Here is a 19,894-nt window from a genome sequence, read left to right as displayed (position 1 = left end):
ACTAAAGTAAAATTTAGTTTTTTTTTTGAATTTGATTATTTGTTTCAGTTAATTAATACTAAAAATGGATGGAGGAATTAAATCGTTAATAGAAATAAAAATAAGGGATCATATTGTTTAATTTTTTCAAATAAAAAAAATCAAAATCATGATAGATATGGAGTAGTTTCAGAGTAATTTGTTTTAAAAATCTAATCGAATATTAAAAATTGAACAAAAAAAGGACTAAAAATCCTTGGCAAAGATAAAAGACAGAAGAATACGACGTCGGGTAGAGTGATTTATAAGATTGAAAGAACAGAAGAAGCAAACGGTAAACAATCTTCGCCTCCGTTCAGATCCATTACTCTCTCTTATATCGGTCAGTACTTTCTCTTCATCATTTTAAGTTTTCATATCTTATTACATCATTATTTTATTTCATTTCACTCACCGGCTAGCACGGCTTATCATTTTTTTAGGGTTTGTGTTGGTCATCTAATTTTTGTATGTTTCTGTCAAAATTTAATCTGATAACGAGAAAATATTGAAATTATTTCTATTGTTTCAGTGGTTTGTTAGTGGATTGAGTTTTAGGGTTATTGTTAAAGAAATTTAATAATTCATCTTTAGATTTGATTATTTAGGAATCGGCAAGGGTTTTATAGGGAACGTGTGATTTAGGTTTGAAATTTGATGGTTTGTATTCTTTTAACAAGTTGAATTGTATTTAGCTGTGTGCTTGAAAAGCTTATGGCTGGGATGTTTATTTTTAATGTTTCTTGATGGAATTGTTATAAAGGGAAAACTTGTAATTTGGTATTGGTTGGTTAAAGTTATGAGAGGCTTATCTTTCCCATTAATAGTATGAAGTAATTTTGTTCTTTTAATGCTTCAAGTGCCGGCTACTGCCGGGTGGTGTATCTTCTCTTCTTAATTGAACTTAAGGATATGTTAACTAGAATATGCATTCATGCTTGTTGTACTTCATCTAATAATATGATCTTATTGCTTGCTTATTTCGTTTCCATGCTGCTCTCGTAGCAAACTCTTTATTAGGTCATAAATTAGAATTTTCTTGAACCTATAGACAAGTATAGATAAGTTTGAACTTTTGGATTCTTGGTGAAGGTCCACACCATGTAGATTACTTTATTCTGGGTTATCCTGTTGATAGATATGAATCTTATAGTTGAGTCAATGAGTCGGAGCGTTTTAAGAAATTGGACGTACAATCACATTTTGGTTTTTTTGTGTGCAGTTTGAGCATGGCAGGTAAATATATAACCGGTGCTTTAGCTGGGTCCTTTGTCATCGCATATGTATGTGACCAAATCATTTCAGACAAGAAGATATTTGGAGGTATTTTTTATTTCTGGTCTATTGGTAATAAGAAACTTATGGAGTTTAGGAAATTTTTGACTAATTTTGTCCAATAAGTTCAATTTCTTTTAACTTGAAGTTTAAACTGCAAAGAATTCGAAGAATCTTTAAAGTTTTATAGGTTTTTTTTTGTTAACCAATTGCTATTCTTGGATTATTTCACGCTTGTTTCAGCTCATAGAGTTCGACTTGCTGTATTTTCTTTTGTTATCCAGGCACTACCCCTCATACGGTTGCAAACAAGGAATGGTGGGAGGAAACTGAGAAGAAATTCCAAGCATGGCCTCGTACTGCAGGACCACCTGTGGTGATGAATCCAATCAGTCGTCAGAACTTTATTGTGAAGGCGCGTGAATCTTAATCGTGTAATTAACGATTTGCTGGTTTATGTTTTTGTCTGGTTTTGGTTGTTGGGACATGGCTGCAATTAGCTGATTTGGGGCCTTTGTTTTTTTTTTTTTATATTTGTTTACTCTTCCTAGATATATGCCATTGGCATGCAAATACAGTTCTTTGCTCAAGAAAAATAAATAGCAGTAAAGAGTTCAGTATGGTGTCTTTTGCATTCATATTTGGTCTCTGGTTTCTGGAATTGATTGGATTTACTTGTGCTGGTTTATAAATTTAATAGCTTTATGTTACATTTTCTGATATTGTTGGCAGTGACAACCAGGCTGCATCATTTTGTTGCTCCAACTATTTGGGGTGTGCATTCGGTTCAAATGGAATTGTAATTGTATTTTCTAAAAACTGGATTAAGCTGATTTTATAACGATTTGAAAAGATTCAAATCAAATTGAACCAGTTTGGATCGGCTGATTTTTTATATGGTTTAAGTTTTTTGGTAATTTTTATTAAATTTTATTGGATTTTGGTTCGGTTTTTTTCACCCCTACTCCCTGTGGATGTTGGCTTTTAGCAAGCAGTCTTAATGCAGTTAAAATTTTGCTGATGCAATTGCTCCTGAACTTTTCATGTTGTGATTCTGATAGTTTTACGAGGCATTGCAGTTCTTGTGTAAGTGTTACCAAGTTGTACCTATTTATAAAGCAAGTTTTTGTTTAATGTAAAATAAGAGAAAATACATGATAAATAGTAAAATGCAGTAAAATGTTACAAGATTTAGCTGGCGTACGAACCATTGCACCTTTTGGTTTGTCAGACGTCATTAGCCAATTGTTCACCCAGATGTTATATTTGCCAAGATTTCAATTTTTGCGGTACTTGGATTTGAGATGTTTTGAAATTGAGACACTGCCGGAAGGTATTGGTATGCTAAAGCATTTGAGATTTCTCAATTTATTTTATTCCAAAATAAAAAGACTGCCTAATTCTGTTTGCAAGTTACAGAGCTTACAAACTCTATGGCTTTTTGGCTGTTTTGGAATTGAAGAGTTACCCAGTGACATGAGGTTGTTCATAAGCCTTAGATCTTTGACAATAACCACAAAACAGAAGTGCTTGCCAAATAATGGAATAGGCTGTTTAAAATCTCTTCGATATTTGGGAATTTTTTCATGTGAAAAAATAGAATTCTTGTTTGAAGACATGCAGGGTCTCATCAGCCTATGAAAACTGGTTATCGGGAAGTGTTCAAGCTTAAAAAGTTTGCCGCCGAGTATAAGGTACCTGACTTCATTAGAGTTTCTCTATATCGTAAATTGCGAGAACCTTGATTTGGCAGTGGAGGAGAAAGAGAGCGATAATCAAAGATTCTGCCGCCTTGAAACATTCTTAATGGTCTGCCGAAATTGGTGGAATTGCCACGGTGGCTTCTCAATAGTTCGACCAGCAGTCTTCAATTCGTAGGTCTTGGACGCTTACCCAACATGAAAGAGTTGGCTGCTTGCCTCACTGGTATTCAAGGAATACGTATTTTGACCCTTATAGATTTGTCCAAGATTCCTCATGATGTCCCGCAAATTCTTATTGATGAAAAGGAGTTCAGGTATTTTGACCCTTTTCTTCATCTAACCTTGTTTGTTTAAATTGTATTATCTTTTAATCTAATTGTTCTGATAATCTTTGCTTCTAACTTCAATGCACCTTGAAGTATCATTGGCCTTGATCATAAAATATTGGCATTTTTGAAAACTACAAATTTAGAGGTTTGTTTCCATGGGGATTTTAATTCATTCCCTGTTCTGTGGATCAACATTTTAGTTGTACGGTTTCTATTCTGTCTAATTAGAGAGATGCTGGACAATTTGGTAATCATGCCTGTCTTTATTATGTAAAATTACATCATCAGCTTTTCATTGTTTTGCAAATATTTCTCTGCAAATTGCATAATGTATCCATCAATAAAGGACTTCTATTCAAGCTCGCATAAAAGAGCTGCATAGCCAATAATCTCTAACTTCTGTGCATTATTAATCACTGGTAATAAGATTTCAATTTGGTTAATGTTGATTATAGAAAATCTTAGATGGCCCTTTTCTTTCGTATTGGATACAAATCGAGCTCATTAGTTCCTCATTACATGTCTTGCATTATTTATATCTTTATGGGTTTTTATTCTTTAAGACTTGAAGGTGACAAATGTATGTAGACTTGGAAAGTGCTTTCAGATTTGTAAAGTGTTTTCAGGTAGGGCCAGGCATTCTGTTCAAACCGAACCATCAAATTGAACGGATTTGAAAGAATTTTAAATATATCAGATTATTTTATCTCGGTTTGATTCAAAAGTAAACTGGAATGTTTTTACTTTTAAAATCGAGTTGACTTTCAGTTCGGTAATTCGGTTTGATTCATTTTCTCTTTTTCAATTTTAGGTGTATTGTTTATGCAGATATCCAACTCTTTAACTATTCCTATACTCTTGCCAAGGACCAAGAGGCTCATTTAAGAGAACATGTGTAAGACTCTTGCTCGTGGAGATGGATGAAGCACTGTATTTTTCCTTGGGATTTTTAGACAAATACCTACCAAACACATACTTATTCTCAAAAATACCTTTTGACCACAACTAGTTGAAATATACAGTTTGACCAATTTTTTTTATAAAAATATTTTTTTTATTTGCAATAATACGATTTCGGTTTCTAACAGTTTACTAACGGTTCACTAAATATTGTTTTAACTAGCAGTTTACTAACCGTTTACTAATAGTTTACTAAAGGGTAAGTTAATTTACTAATTGTTTACTAACAGTTTCCTAACGTTTTACTAAAAAATAAATCAGACTCCTAAATTTATAAATAGAAAATAATGTAAAAAATTAAGTACATAATAAACAGAAAGTCATTTTGTCTTAAGATTTCAAATTGAAACATACACAAAGTTTTGGTACAACTCAAATTTTTAATTAACAATTCTGTTCCAGCTAGCTTTAATCATAATCTCAGCCGGATCCAACCTCATTATTGTGGTTGTCGCTCCTCTTGTTGCCAGATTTCTCACCGCTCTCAGCACCTCCACCAGAAAATCCAACAATCGGCAACCCATTGCCGGCCCAGCAATCGACAACCCATCGCTGCCGTCGTTGAACCCATCGCCACCACCGTCGAACCCATCAATCGACAACCCATCGCCGCCGCCGTCGAACCCATCAATCGACAACCCATCGCCGCCGCCGTCGAACCCATCAATCGACAACCCATCGTTGCCGCTGTCGAACCCATCAATCGACAACCCATCGTCGCCGCCATCGCCAGCAAACCCATAGATCCACAACTCGTCACCGTTTTAGCGGCAGCTTTACGATATAAAATACCTTTGTTATTGTTGGTTATGAGATTTCTGTACTTTTCAATATTTTGAGCGTAAAAAAATCAAGAAAAAACGTAAAGAAGAAGGGAGGAAGAAGACTGGTGTATTTTGGCAAGAGGATAAGCGCGTCTGTATTACTGAGATTAAATATGGATTTGGTCGTGGCTGATCTAATTTCCTCTTTCTCCTTCTGTTTTTTCATATTAAATGTGATCTTACATAATACTACATATTAATTTAACTGACCTGTCATTTCCAAATGATAATTTAATATTAAATAGATTGAAATTATTTTATATGGATTACTTTTATGCTAAGTGCTGATATTTAAGTTAAATATCTTTGTGGTTATCCAACTATGCTACTTTTTAAGAAACAGACTGCCAATGTGTTACTTAACCGACAAATTGTCACATAAATAAAATTTGGCTTGAATTGATTTGGTAACTTATCGATTTTAAATGCCGGTAAGCATTGTATAAAAACTAGTTAGTCTATTATTTAAGTTCGGTTTGCATCAAACTTCAACGATTTCTTTTTGTCCAAAAATGAAACCGAATTAAATTTTTTAATTCGATTTGATTGTTCGATTTAGTTCGGTATCCCTACTCTCGAGTGGTAAAAGCACCAAAATAATCGTTTAACTCATCTTTGAACATGTATAATAAGCAATAAGCTCAAATATCCTATTAATAAAAAAGAGTATGACTGTACAAAAACAAAAAAGTTTGTTCCACCACCAACAAGCAACAAGCACTTACCAAATTACACACTTGAAATGTTCAAAACACCCAAACTTGACACTCCATGTAGTTTCTGAGTGCAACTCCTCACTACCCCTCATTTCATGCATGTAAGGTACCCTATAGTTCAAAAGATGTAGGGAACCCTAATAGTTTGGGGAAATTATTATTTTGTCCCATCACAATATTTCTTTCTTTTGAGAGACATGTATATAGGGTATACTACTACTACTACAACTAATATAATTAAGGGTTAAAAGAAAGAACGTTTGGCAGGAGGTCTGCCAAGAGCTCTCATAAGATTAGCAATTTCAAGAACTCTAGCCACTTTAGTTCCTCTTTTAGCTTCAGCTGATGCTCTTCTTTCCTCTGTTTTTCTATGTGCTTTTGCCACTTCATTTTGCATCTTCTCAACTGCTCTTGCTCTTTTTTCCTCCAACTTCCTCTGCACAAACATGTTAGTACCAAAAATAGTTACACCAACTTTATCAAATTTAGACGTGGTCGACAGAGTTTATATAAAAATTTCTTGCTAGTTAAATCCAAGTTTAATTGGAAAATTATCATATATAAGCTAGCTAGTAGTGAGAATATCATATTAAAACTAGTTGAGAGTCTAAAATTTGGATCATTACCTACTTATTATAATTAAAAATAAATGCTTCTCATATAAGCTAATGTGAAAATAAATGTATCTATCCTAAAGTGGTTGAAGCTTCAATATTAGTACATTTTTACTGTCGGAAAGTTAGTTATTGTTGTTTGATGGAATCAATAATTACAAAATTTAGAAAAATTTAAACCAGATATATATCCTCATCAATTACCTCAGAACTAGTTAAAATTCAACTTCAATGATAACCCACTTACTTATTTACTTATATTTGACCCATCCATATTGAAAACAAGTATAGTATTAATCATGAAAATTTTGGCAAAGTGAAAAAAGGCACTTCAATAACAAGATCATCATCACCATACTAAACTAATTTAATCATAACTTTCTAATTTAAGAATTCACTAACATATATAAAATATTTAGTGAAATAATTACTTGATCACCATGCAAAATCAGATGAGAAATAAAAATACATACATACCTCAACTTTCTTCATATAAGAAGTAGCTTTTTGAACTTGTTCACTTTCCCAGCCATTGAGAATAGCATCTTCTCTCTTAAACCTATTATTAATCTTCGCTATCTTTGCATTTTGCCATGCACATATCTTACTCTCTACCTCTTCTTTCTTCACTCTCTGCACTGACACCTCACCGCCACCGCCTCCGCCGCCGCCCCCCAACCCAACAACCCTTCTCGAACTCGAACTCGAACTCGGGTCTAGTTGGTTATAATCAGCTACAATAGCTAGAGGATTGGTCTCTTCAGGCACATCATCACGATCACGATCACGATCATGATCATCTTCTCTGATCCTAGCCAATAAGGTGTTTCCATTAATTACGTCATCGTTAACATGATGGTGATGATGATCGGAGGTGATATTATTGTTATTACCGGTTTCTATAGTAGAACCGGCAATAACCAAAGCGTTGAACTCTCTGCTCATGGTGGTGAAGTTTTCACTTGAACCTCCCTCACTATTCATGGATATAGAAGATGACCGGTTATGATTTGCTTCCCATCGCCGCCTCGGCGGTGGCTGCGGTGGCGTTAGAGCATGGATGTCACGGATATGTTCACTGTCATGGTCATGATCGGTTTCTTCATTGGTAAGTCGTTGAACAGTTAACATAGAGAGAGAGAGAGATTAAGAGGTATTTTTGTGTAGTAATTAGTGAGTGTTTAGTGTTTTAGTTAGAAGATAATGATGATGGATTATGAAGTAGCAGTAGTAGTGGAGTGGGATAAATTATAGTAAAATCAAAAGAGTTTTTGTAGTTTGTGCTTTTTTTTGTTTTAGTTTTATGTTAATTAAGAATTTTTTTGGAAAGGTTTGTGTAGTGCTCCAAAATTTGGGCGGGTGCAAAAGCTTATAGGATTGGATTTTTTTCTCTTTTGAACTTAATGGCTTTTCACAATTTACATTCGTTTTAGTCCTCATAGTTTTGGTTTATTGTCGTTCGGCCCCTATTGCACCTCAACCTTATTTAAGGATGAAAAAGTGGAATTCAAATGATATTTTTGGGGCAGTTTTAGGGCAAAAGTGTCATTATTAAGAGAAATTTAGAGGATTTAGCGGGCCAAAATTTAATTCATGAGTTTTAATTAGCGGAGTGTCTAAGTTGGAGTGTCATATATAGATGATTATAAACCCTTTATTTTACATAATCCACGAAAGTATATGAGTTAAGATTATCATAAATTTACGTGGTTTTTCCACATTTTGAAAAAAAAAAGCATAATTGCTAAAATTTTGGTTGAGCTATTAATCTAACACAAACTGATTCCTTAAAAAATTTGTATGTGGAGGGGGAAAAGGCGAAAATTAGATTGTTTTTGGGTCAAAGGTGAAAATAAATAAACTTATAAGGAGTGGCATGCAAAAGAGGATATTTAAATGTACCCCTTTTCCAATTTTTAGTGTCGGCAAAAAAGATAACCTACAGATAGACCCCACAGAAATTAGGTAGGGTGGAGAACCAGTCCCACAATGTACACGCGTCATACTGTTGATGAAGGCCACGTGGCAATATGACACTTCGATAATGCTCCATCACCTACGTATGTTACTTCCATGCAGATGCTGACATAACACCACCAGATTGTTGCCACGTGTATATCACCATTCTTTGGATTTTTTCTTGTTTGCAAGATGCCCACGTCTCACGTGATAATTAGATGTTATTTCTTGGAAGATGTCACTAATCAAACTTATTATCACGGGATTAGTTATTGCTTATTAAGATTAGTACAAGTAATCAAGTTATGCAAATTAAACTAGCACAAATAATCAAGTTTTGTGTAGCCAATTAAGATTAGTCCATCAAATTCAAACATGATGGGTAGAAAAGGCCAAATAAAAGAAATGTTAAATTCTTACTAAAGAATACGTTTCAAAATTTGATATCTGGCACATACTAAAATTTCGATATTTTTTTATTGTGTTTTAAATTTATGTGAAAGTGTTGCTTATCCAATGAGAAATATGCAGATGAGGACTTGGCCTAATGGTCAGATCCTTAGACTTACATGAGGTCGGGGCTCTATTTTCCGATCGTTTCCCAGGCTGTAGTTTGTCTGCCTAAAAAATGATAATGATACTATTTAATTTTTACTAATTTCCGCTGACAATTGATATAAAATAGTTTTATTTTTTTAAAAAAGAAAAATATAAAATGTAGAATATTATTGAAATAGTGGAAGAACATCAAATGATGTAATTGGAGTGTGGAATAGAATAGTGGAATGTAACATGTGTCCATTATTAAGCATAGGTGTTATTAAGACTTAGGTGTATTGAGAAGGACCTAATGATTTAAAATGGCAATGGCTTCACAAAAAAGGTTTCATGATAATTGAATAAAAATATAAGATTTGATGGTAACATCTCAATCTGAAACCCTAATAGATAGGGTTTTAAACTAACCACATAAGCTTCACCAATGATTTTAATTTCTGTTGGAACAGTTGCTGGAAATTCGACGACGCTGAGTCGCGGATTAGGTCGTTCTCTTTTAGACATTTCGCGGCAATACCTTGAAGGTGCAAAGCTGACAAGCAACCACCCCGCCCCTAAAATAAAACAGTCGATATACTATTGGCACTGCACTGCAATCAATAGCTCTGATAACACTTTTCTGTTTTGTATATTGCTCTATTTTCTTGTGTTTTTCAAATGAAAATGGAATCGGTATTTATAAAAAAATATAGATAGATGTTAGACATAACTTAATGATAAAAAACGTTCAAAACTTAAATATAAAATGTTTTGCAATTTTAAATCAGTCAAAAACATTTTAAACAAAAGGAGAAGATCATGTGATGTGTTTAAATTCAAAAACAAAAAATAAAGTGTTCGAACCGAACAACTCAGACCGGACGGACAGCGTGCATACTAAATCGAGAAGGATACAACTCTGTTTTAAAACTAAATATTTTTTGGGGTCCAAACATATATGAGAAAGTCCAACTATATAAACTCAAGTGGAAAAATTTTCTTAAACAATTTGGGAATCCACAATTGCTCTCTATCTCCCCATCTCTTAAATGCATTTTTTTTAGGCTTATCTCCTTAAAAACCCCTCACCTTTTACCCCCAATTCGTTTGCACCCTCACGTTGCAAAACCACCAAATATACCCAAATTACGACCTTTCACTTTCAATTGCACCCTCAAGCATTAAATTGATATCTTTTCACTTCAAAAAATAGGTTTATTTTTATTTTAAATAAAATATTAAGTCCTATTTTAAAATATATGTTAAAATTTAAAGTATTGATTTGAACATTTTTCAAGTGAAAAGAGGTCAATTTAATGCTTGAGGGTACAATTGAAAGTGAAAGGTCGTAATTTGGGTATATTTGGTGGTTTTACAACGTGAGGGTGCAAACGAATTGGGGGTAAAAGGTGGGGGGATTTTAAAGGGATAAGCCTTTTTTTTATTTTATAAATTCAATATATATTTCAACAATTTCATAGGATGGTAGGTGGTTTTAACTTTTAACATTGTGAATCTTGGGCAACTTATACCTCAACCACATACAAATTTGCCAAAATTAAGCAAACAACATGCTAATATTGAAAAACAATTATAAAAGATGCTCTATTTCTAACTTTATTTAGAAATATTATTCTAAATTTTAGATTTTTTACGTTCTTATTTTAATTTTTGCTTACTCAAAATTAATAAAAACATTATGTTTAAATTTATTTTTAGACACCATTTGAAACTGTTATAAACTTTTTCTAAAAACTTTTTAAATACCGTTTTCTTTAGAAAAATTGTTTATTAAAAATGGTTTCTAGCTCTGTTTATATAGGCCATTTTTCGATACGCTGAAACGAGAATTAGAGCAGAAAAGAAAAATACAAGAGCTAAAAAGTAAAATCTAATGTGTGTTGGTATAGAATTTTCAAATTTTGGGATTGAATTTATAAGTATTTTCCATTTATATTGATAGTATATTTATGTGAGTTTCCAGAACAATAGTGGAGGTGTAATTCCAACAATGAGACACAATCAATGTAAATCATATTAAGAACGAGTGTGTTTTATTTTGAGAACGGCATGTTTGATTGTTGTCTTACACCTCTGTATAAAGCCGTGAAACGTGAAACGTTTTAAAGAGAGCAACCTACTGCGACTCACCTAAATTATCATTCGGTCATTCGTTTTAATTTTTTCATAAACAGTTTCGACAAATAAACTAATTATTATTCTAACATCATTTGCTGGCTCATCAGGTCATTATTTAAGGTCTCAAAAGTTTCATTGTGTCTGAGTCAGGACAAACCCGTCTTAGGTAATACTTCGCAGAATCAAGTAGAGAACAAATTAATTAACTTTAGTTCTTTTTATTTTATTAGCATAATGAATTTAAAATTGTAACATTAATGGTTTTACAAAGTAAAATACCTAATTAATAAGTCTATTTATTTTTCAATTGTTCTTTAAAATACAAAAAAATTATATATCCTTTATTTTCTCAATTGAGAAAATAATTTATAAATATATCCTTAAAAAAATTGAGAAAATATAATCCTTCAATTTTATAATTTTTGACAATTATGTCTAACCTCAATATATTTTGATTTTTAGAATTGATGATTTATTTTTAATTCAATGAATAATAATTTTATATAATTGATCTTATTTCAATTTACAAAAGGTTATGTGAATTTAAAATGAGATTTTTATGTCAAGAAGTAAATTAAAATTGAAAGTTTGATGTATTTATCATAAATCACAAAATGGAAATTACAAGAGAATAAATTGATTGTAGGTGGATATGCAAATTAGATAACGATTATCTTTGCGTAAAATGTTTGTCTACATCAAGTTATCGAATTTAGTTTTAGATTTTTTACAAGTATAATTGTTCCAGATTCGATTTAATGAAAGTTGATAAATTTAAAAAATAATGCAACTGTTCTACGACAATTAGACTCCATATCACCTCTTAAATTTCATTTAATGAAGTGACTTCCGATCAACCAATGCCAACCTTCCATTGAAGTATTTCTAGCACCAAAACAAGGAAAGAAGAAGATGGCTCAGTTTGTTTGCATCTACATTGTGCATAATTTGGGATTAACATTGTTTTGCTACCATCTTGCTGCAACCAAATGGTGTGCCGAGTCTTTCAAGTTGAGGGTAGTGAAGCAACAAGCAAGAGTTGAGTTTCTGATGAATAATTCACAATTTGGAGTTAATCAAATCCTTAAATCACTACGAGCATTAAATTTTCCAGCATTTTGTATATCTCTTCTGATTTCGGATGTGTTTTGTCAACAGAATAGAATTGACAAACTTCACTGTCAACCTCTATCCAACTACAACCTGGTGTCTTATAAGCATTATCGTCTTTCAACATTTTTCTCACCTTCCCAGCCTCATCCCACTTCCCTAATCCGCCGTATAAATTTGCCAACATTATTCCATACCCTCCATTTCTGGGGTCAATTTCGATTAGCTTTTTTATCACATATTCTGCCAAATCCGCATTGCCATATACTTTACATCCATTAAGTAAAGAACCCCATACAACTTCATCTGGCTCAATCTTCATTTCCCTCACTACCTCCATCGCTTCTTTGAACTTTCCAGCACGACCAAGAGTGTCTATCAAGCATCCGTAATGCTCAATCTGAGGTTCAATCCCGTAAACCCGAGTCATCATATCAAAATAGAAACGACCTTTTTCAACGAGTCCTCCATGAGTGCAAGCATTTAATAAGCCCACAAAGGTAACCTCATCCGGCCTTACCGCATCTCCATGTTTAGTCATCTCCTCAAAAATGTATATGGCTCTCTCGCTATGTCCATGGAGGGCGAAACAATTTATCATAGAATTCCAAGACGTCAAACTTTTCGTGGAAGTCATATCGAAAACCATTTGAGCCTCTCTTAAACTCCCACATTTCCCATACATATCCACCAAAGAGTTAGACAAAAATGAATCATAACCAAGATAGTTTCTATACATATAACCATGTATCCATTTACCAAGCTGAAGCATGCCAGTATGACCACAAGCAGTTAAAGCACACACTACAGTAACCTGATTAGGCTTAGTTTGAGCAACAAGTACCATATGTCTAAATAGTGAAATAGCTTCTTTAAACAACCCATTTTGTGTACAACCAGCAATAACAGCATTCCAGGAAGGAACATCTCTCTCAGGCATTTTATCAAACAGGGCAATCGCATTACCAACCTCGCCAACTTTCGCATACCCATTGATCATAGCAGTCCAAGACACGACATTTCTCTCAGACATTTCATCAAACACCTGTCTGGCACAACTGATATCCGATAAACACCGCGAGTAAGAGTCAACAAGAGCAGTTTGAACAACTGGGTAGTGACTAAAACCCGATTTAACTATCTGGGTATGGACTAATTTAGTATTGTGACAGTTCTTGAGCACATGGGGAAAGATAAAATGGTTAGGTTTAGGGCATTCTTGACGAACCATGTGGCGATATAGTTCAAAAGCGGAAAAATGGTGACCGGGGTCATAGGAATAGGCGGAAACCATGGCGGTGAAAAGGTAGATATTGCGATGGTGGAGATGGTTGAAAATGTAACGAGCATAGCTGAGATTGAAGAGGTTAAGGATGCAAAAACGGACAAGTTTGAAAGCGTAGAATTGGGTCTGGGAGTGGCCGATAACTGTGAGAAAAGATTGGAGTTGTTTGAGATTGTTTAGATTATTGCATTTTGAAAGTGTTGTTAAGACAAGTTGGTTTAGATGTGTAAAATTGTTCATTGCTTAGGTTCGGTTCCATTGCATGGCTTTCATGTCCAAGAAATTTTCATTCTTTCAGCAGTCAGTCAATGTAATTTTGTTGAGAGAGAAAATAGAGAGAGAAAGTACGAAAAGACAATTATGCCCTTTAATTTGTGTTAAATTTGCAAGAATATTGATGGGTAATTTTAAATTGAACAAAAGGTCAACGCACCCCTGAAACTGTCACACGGGATCATCTAACCCATTTTATATTTTTTTGACCAATTAATTTTAAAAAATTTCATTTTTGAATTAAATAACCCCATTAATTATATTTTTATTTTAAAAAATAAATTTAAAATTATTATATCACATTAATTAGGGAAGTATCTAATTACGTTTTTGCATCTCTCATCTCCGATTTATATTTTACGCGTTTTAAAAATACAATTATGAGATTCTTTTACCTAAAAATGAAGAATTATGGGGTCAGTTGCTCAAAAAAGTATAAATTGGATTAGATGATCCCGTATCACAAATTTAAGGGGCGTGTTAATCCTTTGTTGATTTTAAATTAGTCTCGGCCGCTCTAGGGCAAAACCTAAACCCCTAATTCTTCAAAAAAAAATTGTCCCAATTCAGTTCATCAGTTCTGGAGTTTAAGGTATGGTTTAAATTATTCCGTTGATTATATATATGTTTCGAATTTGGTTTCTTTTTCTTTTGAGTTATGGTGGCGTGTCAATGAAGGAAAATTAGCTTATTATTTATGTTGTAAATGATAGTTTTGCAGCCAGTGAAGTTATTCTATGCCATTTATTTGTTTCAATTTAGTAGAGGATAGAATTGAAATCTGTTTGAAGATAGTTCATATGCCATTAGCTGAGTGAACTCAGTAAGAATTCTGTGTTCGTTTATAGATCGCTAAATATTGAAATTTTGTTTCAGATTTTTCTTGAAATTATGGATTCATGCCAATTTGTTTAGATTATCAGATGGGTTGTATTCCTATTGATTTGCTCAGATTCTTAATTTTCTATTTCTATTTCTTTTGTTCATCTTTGTATACTAACTTCATTGGCCATTACAGATGCTCATTGTTATTTGTTACTTGTTTTAACATGTATTACAGAGAAGAAGATGTTAGAAAGTGAGACAAACCCGACTTTCAATAAGTCAACTGGGCTACCTCGGAAACGTTTCTACCGAGCACGGGCGCATAGCAACCCGCTAAGTGACTCGCACTTTCCGATTCCGATATCTCCTTATCAGGTTGACTATTCCCTTCATTACCCTCAAATCTTTACTTCATCTGATAATGTGGATAGTTCCAAAAAGATCCAGTTTGCAGATATCGGTTGTGGTTTTGGAGGGCTGCTCATTAGTCTTGCAACCCTTTTTCCTGAAACCCTAATGATTGGGATGGAACTCAGGGATAAGGTGACAGAGTATGTCAAGGAACGGATATTAGCACTAAGGGTGACCAATCCGGGTCGATACCAAAATATCTCTGTAGTTCGGACCAATTCTATGAAATACATCCCAAATTACTTCGAGAAAGGGCAACTTTCGAAGATGTTTTTTCTATTTCCGGATCCCCATTTTAAGGAGAAGAATCATCGTAGACGGGTTATTAGTCCGCATTTGCTAGATGAGTATGCTTATGTTCTTGAAGTGGGTGGGATTATTTACACAATTACAGATGTGGAGGAACTTGGTGAGTGGATGAAGGCTTGTTTAGCGGGTCACCCAATGTTTGAACCCCTCACAAAGGAGGAGCTCGGAGCAGATCCTGTCGTAAAGCTTCTAACCGCAGCAACTGAAGAAGGGCAAAAGGTGGCTAGGAATGGCGGACAGACATTTCAAGCAATCTATAGACGTATTGCTCCATCTGTTTGATAGATAGGAAATTCAGCCTGCTTAAGTAGCTTCGCTAAGACGATCGATGGATAAACTCTGACACTTCGTGCTGCACTACTTAGTTAGTGAGTTTCTTTTTTCTTATCTTTTGCTTTTCTTGAAAGATGCACTCGTTGTCTATTTCCTAGCTTGCATCTTTGCGTTTATGTAATGGATGTCGGATGTCGGATGTCGAATCATATTCTGTTCTGCCTAACAGATTTGATATGATAATACAGTATTCTTTTATCTAAGCCATTTTCTGTTCTGCCTAGCAGATTTGATACGATAATAGAATGTTCTTTCATCCAAATCATTTTTTGTTCTGCCTAGCAGGTTACGTAAGCAGGATCAAGAGAATTAGAAGGAGAGAAGTGAGACGATTAAAGAGAACAAATTACATTGAAAAGGATAAAAGACAATTAAAAATAATCGATAACTGGCGATCAACGAGATAGTTGTCCATCTCGTCACCTTAGTTCCTCCTCTCTAGAAAATATCCAATGGGAGGCTCATATGAAATTGGAATCAAAAATAAATTTGCTCTATAAATTTACAATTTATAATCAATTAGCTCTAAATTAACTTTCTTAAACATAACTGAATTTGTTAATTTTGATCAATTACTCAAGCCTCTTAAATTTATTTTTAAATTGATAAATTTGAACTGATCGATCTAAATTGATAATTTGAAGGATTGATTTACACTAAAGTCAAATTATTAAACTAATTCACATATTCTAACAGTTTAGGGGACAAATGATAATTCTATAAAATTTGGTCAAGTTGGGGCTTGTCTCTAGGTAGGTTCCAATTTATCTTAGTGGCTGCAAACTTGTTCGACGCTTTGCAAGTCAATAGTCAATGCTCGAGCAAATTATTGTCTGAAGACTGTTCAAAACACACTCACCTCATCGTCTCTAAATCTTGAGTTCTTGCTCCAGGAAACCAAAAAAATGGCAGAATCTTTTGTGTTTAACATAGCACAATCTGTTCTTGAAAAACTAACATCTATAACTCTCCAAGAACTTAATTTAGCATGGAATGTCAAAGAAGATCTCGAAAAGCTTCAAGACACATTATCAACAATCAAAGCTGTGCTATTAGATGCAGAGGAGAAGCAAGGTAAGAACGTTGAACTAACTCTTTGGTTATCCAAACTTAAAGAATCATTTTACGATGCAGAGGATATTATTGATGAGTTTGGATGCGAAATTTTGCATAAACAGTCTACTAATAGCAGGGTACGTAGATTCTTTTCCAAGTCCGATAACCCGCTTGTTTTTCGTTTCAAGATGGGGAATAAATTGAAGGAAATTAGTGAGAGATTTGATGAGATTGCGGGCCAGAAGAGTAAGTTTCATCTTACTGAGAGATGGGTGGATGAGAGAGTTGTGTTTAGGAGAAGAGAGATGACTCACTCTTTTGTTCAGGCTTCTGATGTTATTGGTAGAGATGATGATAGAGATAAGATTATTGATTATTTGTTGAATTATGGTGAGGAGGAAAATGTGTCGGTTGTTCCTATTGTTGGAATTGGTGGCTTGGGGAAGACTACATTGGCTAAGATGGTGTATAATGATGAAAGGGTGGATAGAAATTTTCAGTTGAAAATGTGGATTTGCGTTTCGGAGGATTTCGATGTTACTAGGTTGGCTAAGGAGATAACTAGTTCTGCTACTGGGAGAAATTATGGTGACTTGAGTATTGATCAATTGCAGGCACGTTTACGTCGGAGTTTAGGTGGTAGGAGATTTTTGTTAGTTTTGGATGATATTTGGAATGAGAATCGTGTGAAATGGGTTGAGTTACGAGGTTTATTGGAGGGTGGTGCACTTGGAAGTAAAATTATTGTTACGACGAGGAGTTCGAAAGTTACTACTATAGTAGGCAGTGAACTTGCTTACAATCTGCCCGGTCTTTCTCATAATGATTGTTTGTCTTTGTTTCTAAAATGGGCGTTTAGTGCAGGTCAAGAGAAGCAATATCCGAACCTTGTACACCTTGCTAATGAGATTGTGAGGAAATGTGGAGGGGTTCCGTTGGCTGTGAGGACGTTAGGGAGTCTACTTTACGCGTCCACTGACGAAAAACAGTGGTTGTCTATAAGAGATAATGAGATATGGAAGTTGCAGCATAAGGAAAATGATATCTTACCCGTGCTAAAGTTGAGCTTTGATCACATGCCATCTTACTTGAAACGATGTTTTGCTTATTGTTCTCTATTTCCAAAAGATTATGTGTTTTATAGTTTTGAATTGGTTCAATTTTGGATGGCGCATGGGCTTCTTGATTCGTCGGGTGAAGATCAAGAGTTGGAAGGTTGTGGGTTGCAGTATATGAAAGAATTATGGTCTAGATCTTTTTTTCAAGATGTTGAAGATCATGGTTTCTTTTTTACCTGCAAAATGCACGATCTTGTACACGACCTAGCTATATCAGTTGCGCAGAGTGAGTGCTCGACTGTAAACTTTCTCACTGAAAGTGTCGATGAAAAAATCCGCCATTTGTCATTTTCAGGCACTGATTTTCCAGGCCAAGAAGTTCCCAAATTCTTGAACAAGCTAGACAGGGTAAGAACAATATGCTTTCCGGTTAGAGGAATGGGACCGACTAATGAAACTTTTATGGAAACCTCCATGTTGAGATTCAAACACTTGCGACTGCTGAATCTAAGTGATTCATGCTTTGAGGTTTTGCCCAACTCAATTGGTACTTTGAAGCATTTGAGATATCTTGACCTGTATAGAAATCGTAAGCTTAGAAAACTCCCCCGAACTATTTGCAAGCTGCAGAACTTGCAGACTTTACGGCTCGAAGAATGCGAGAAGCTTGAAGAAATTCCAAGAGATATCAAGAACATGTTCAGCCTTAGGTTTCTAGAAATTACTACGAAACAAGCAGTTTTTCCAGTAAACGGGATTGGGTCTCTCGGTTCTCTCCGATACTTGTCCTTTTTCGAGTGCAGCAATTTAGAACATTTGTTTGAAGATATGCGATCTCTCACTTGTCTTCGGACATTGGTGGTAGCATCTTGTGGAAGCTTAACTAGTTTGCCTCGCAATTTAAAGTATCTAACTGCCTTAGAGACATTGGTGATAGGTGACTGTGGAAAGCTTAATTTGATGGAAATGGAAAACGGTCAAGATTTCAATCTGAGTCTTACTTCCTTGGTCCTTGGAGAACTGCCACAACTTGTGACTTTGCCTCAATGGCTTCAAGGATGCGCAAGCAGCTTGCAGTACTTGTACATTGACGATTGTCCAAATCTTACTGCATTACCAGACTGGTTTCAGAATTTGACATCGCTTCAAAGACTAGAAATTATAAGATGCCCCGAATTATTTTCTCTTCCGGAGGAGATGCTTTGCCTTACTTCATTAAGAGAATTGAAGATCGGATTTTGTCCTGAATTGCGCGAAAGATGTGATCCAGAGACAGGAGAGGATTGGTTTAAAATAGCTCATGTTCCTGATATTTATCTCAATGGTATCAAGGTCAAAGTCAATGCTAGGTATGTAGTTTGCTAACTTTTATCCAATGTTAGTTTTCATTTTCAGTAGGTCATTGTGCCTAAGCAAAACTAAGTCAAACATTCTAGTTCGTTTAAAATGCTTCAAAAAACATTAGTTTGGATGTGCAAGCTGTAATCTGAAGCATGGTCATCAGATTGTTAAAAACTGAACTTTTAAAACGTTTTGGCTAATACGGACTTATATGTAAACATATGCAGAAATTGTTTTCTTATTTAGCTCATCTATTCCCTGTCATGTATGGCAGCTACTATGGAGATGCAACGAGTTGAGTTGAGTTGGTGACAATATCTGTCATGTTTATGTTTCTTGTACTGAGTTTGAAGTTGTGTTACAAGCTGGAATCTGAAGCATGGTCATCAGCAAGTTGCATCTGCAGGAATCAACTAGGTCATTAGAAAATGTTCCTATCGCTGAAATTGTTGGACACTGAAATAGCAGTGAATTTAGCAAAAGGGTGTTTGATTTTTATTTCTAGCAGAAATGCTTTTGAAACTTCGAACTCTAAATTTAGATCATACACCAGTAAAAAATATATTGTTTTACTACTTGTCGTTTGGATTTATCTGTTGTTTGCCAAGTATAGCTTGGAGTATACTTGCCAAGTTGCTAGAAAACTTCACCGTCCATCTTAGAATTTCATATGCAGCAGCCATCAGTACAAGCATTTTTCTAGCAGCTTCATAGTAAAGATATAAAAACAATGCCCATTGGTTCTTGATTTTATTAATTTATTAGGTTATTTGTTTAGCAAATCAACTTAATAATGATATTCTCAACAAGACTTAATAA

At 34.4% G+C, this 19,894-nt stretch overlaps 6 protein-coding genes across 8 annotated transcripts; 4 read left to right on the top strand and 2 right to left on the bottom strand.

Annotated features, from left to right (window-relative positions):
• Positions 1-214: 214 nt before the first annotated feature.
• On the top strand, positions 215-1,954 carry LOC126679344 (uncharacterized). The gene is made up of 3 exons (XM_050374359.2): positions 215-361; positions 1,241-1,341; positions 1,578-1,954. The coding sequence occupies exons 2-3, from the start codon at positions 1,248-1,250 to the stop codon at positions 1,721-1,723; spliced, it is 240 nt and encodes a 79-aa protein (XP_050230316.1). The 5' UTR covers positions 215-361; positions 1,241-1,247; the 3' UTR covers positions 1,724-1,954.
• Positions 1,955-3,191: 1,237 nt separating this feature from the next.
• Positions 3,192-5,029, top strand: LOC126678523 (uncharacterized). Its single transcript, XM_050373417.1, has 4 exons — positions 3,192-3,310; positions 3,416-3,470; positions 3,554-3,655; positions 4,688-5,029. Exons 1-4 carry the CDS (start codon positions 3,192-3,194, stop codon positions 5,027-5,029), a joined length of 618 nt encoding a protein of 205 aa, XP_050229374.1.
• A 706-nt stretch (positions 5,030-5,735) lies between these two features.
• Positions 5,736-7,794, bottom strand: LOC126679057 (remorin 4.2). Its single transcript, XM_050373994.1, has 2 exons — positions 6,917-7,794; positions 5,736-6,261 (listed from the first exon to the last, which is right to left on the bottom strand). The coding sequence occupies exons 1-2, from the start codon at positions 7,568-7,570 to the stop codon at positions 6,070-6,072; spliced, it is 846 nt and encodes a 281-aa protein (XP_050229951.1). The 5' UTR covers positions 7,571-7,794; the 3' UTR covers positions 5,736-6,069.
• Positions 7,795-11,828: 4,034 nt separating this feature from the next.
• Positions 11,829-13,877, bottom strand: LOC126676337 (pentatricopeptide repeat-containing protein At1g33350). The gene has a single exon (XM_050370518.2). The coding sequence runs from the start codon at positions 13,707-13,709 to the stop codon at positions 12,159-12,161; it is 1,551 nt and encodes a 516-aa protein (XP_050226475.1). The 5' UTR covers positions 13,710-13,877; the 3' UTR covers positions 11,829-12,158.
• A 324-nt stretch (positions 13,878-14,201) lies between these two features.
• On the top strand, positions 14,202-15,823 carry LOC126676338 (tRNA (guanine-N(7)-)-methyltransferase). 2 transcript variants are annotated; one of them, XM_056105563.1, is made up of 2 exons: positions 14,202-14,334; positions 14,803-15,823. In XM_056105563.1, the coding sequence occupies exon 2, from the start codon at positions 14,811-14,813 to the stop codon at positions 15,567-15,569; it is 759 nt and encodes a 252-aa protein (XP_055961538.1). In that variant the 5' UTR covers positions 14,202-14,334; positions 14,803-14,810; the 3' UTR covers positions 15,570-15,823. The 2 variants fall into 2 exon arrangements, with proteins under 2 accessions (XP_055961538.1, XP_050226476.1); XM_050370519.2 differs by lacking the exon at positions 14,202-14,334 and adding an exon at positions 14,401-14,565.
• Positions 15,565-19,650, top strand: LOC126676336 (putative disease resistance protein RGA3). Of its 2 annotated transcripts, none has more exons than XM_050370516.2 (3): positions 15,565-15,655; positions 15,906-19,083; positions 19,350-19,650. In XM_050370516.2, exons 2-3 carry the CDS (start codon positions 16,526-16,528, stop codon positions 19,372-19,374), a joined length of 2,583 nt encoding a protein of 860 aa, XP_050226473.1. In that variant the 5' UTR covers positions 15,565-15,655; positions 15,906-16,525; the 3' UTR covers positions 19,375-19,650. The 2 variants fall into 2 exon arrangements, with proteins under 2 accessions (XP_050226473.1, XP_050226474.1); XM_050370517.2 differs by lacking the exon at positions 15,565-15,655 and having other exon boundaries at positions 16,583-16,694; positions 16,865-19,083.
• The last annotated feature ends 244 nt before the right edge of the window (positions 19,651-19,894 follow it).

Source organism: Mercurialis annua, linkage group LG4, assembly GCF_937616625.2.
Source record: "Mercurialis annua linkage group LG4, ddMerAnnu1.2, whole genome shotgun sequence".
Lineage (NCBI taxonomy): Eukaryota > Viridiplantae > Streptophyta > Magnoliopsida > Malpighiales > Euphorbiaceae > Mercurialis > Mercurialis annua.
This window is presented reverse-complemented; position numbering and strand designations above follow the sequence as displayed.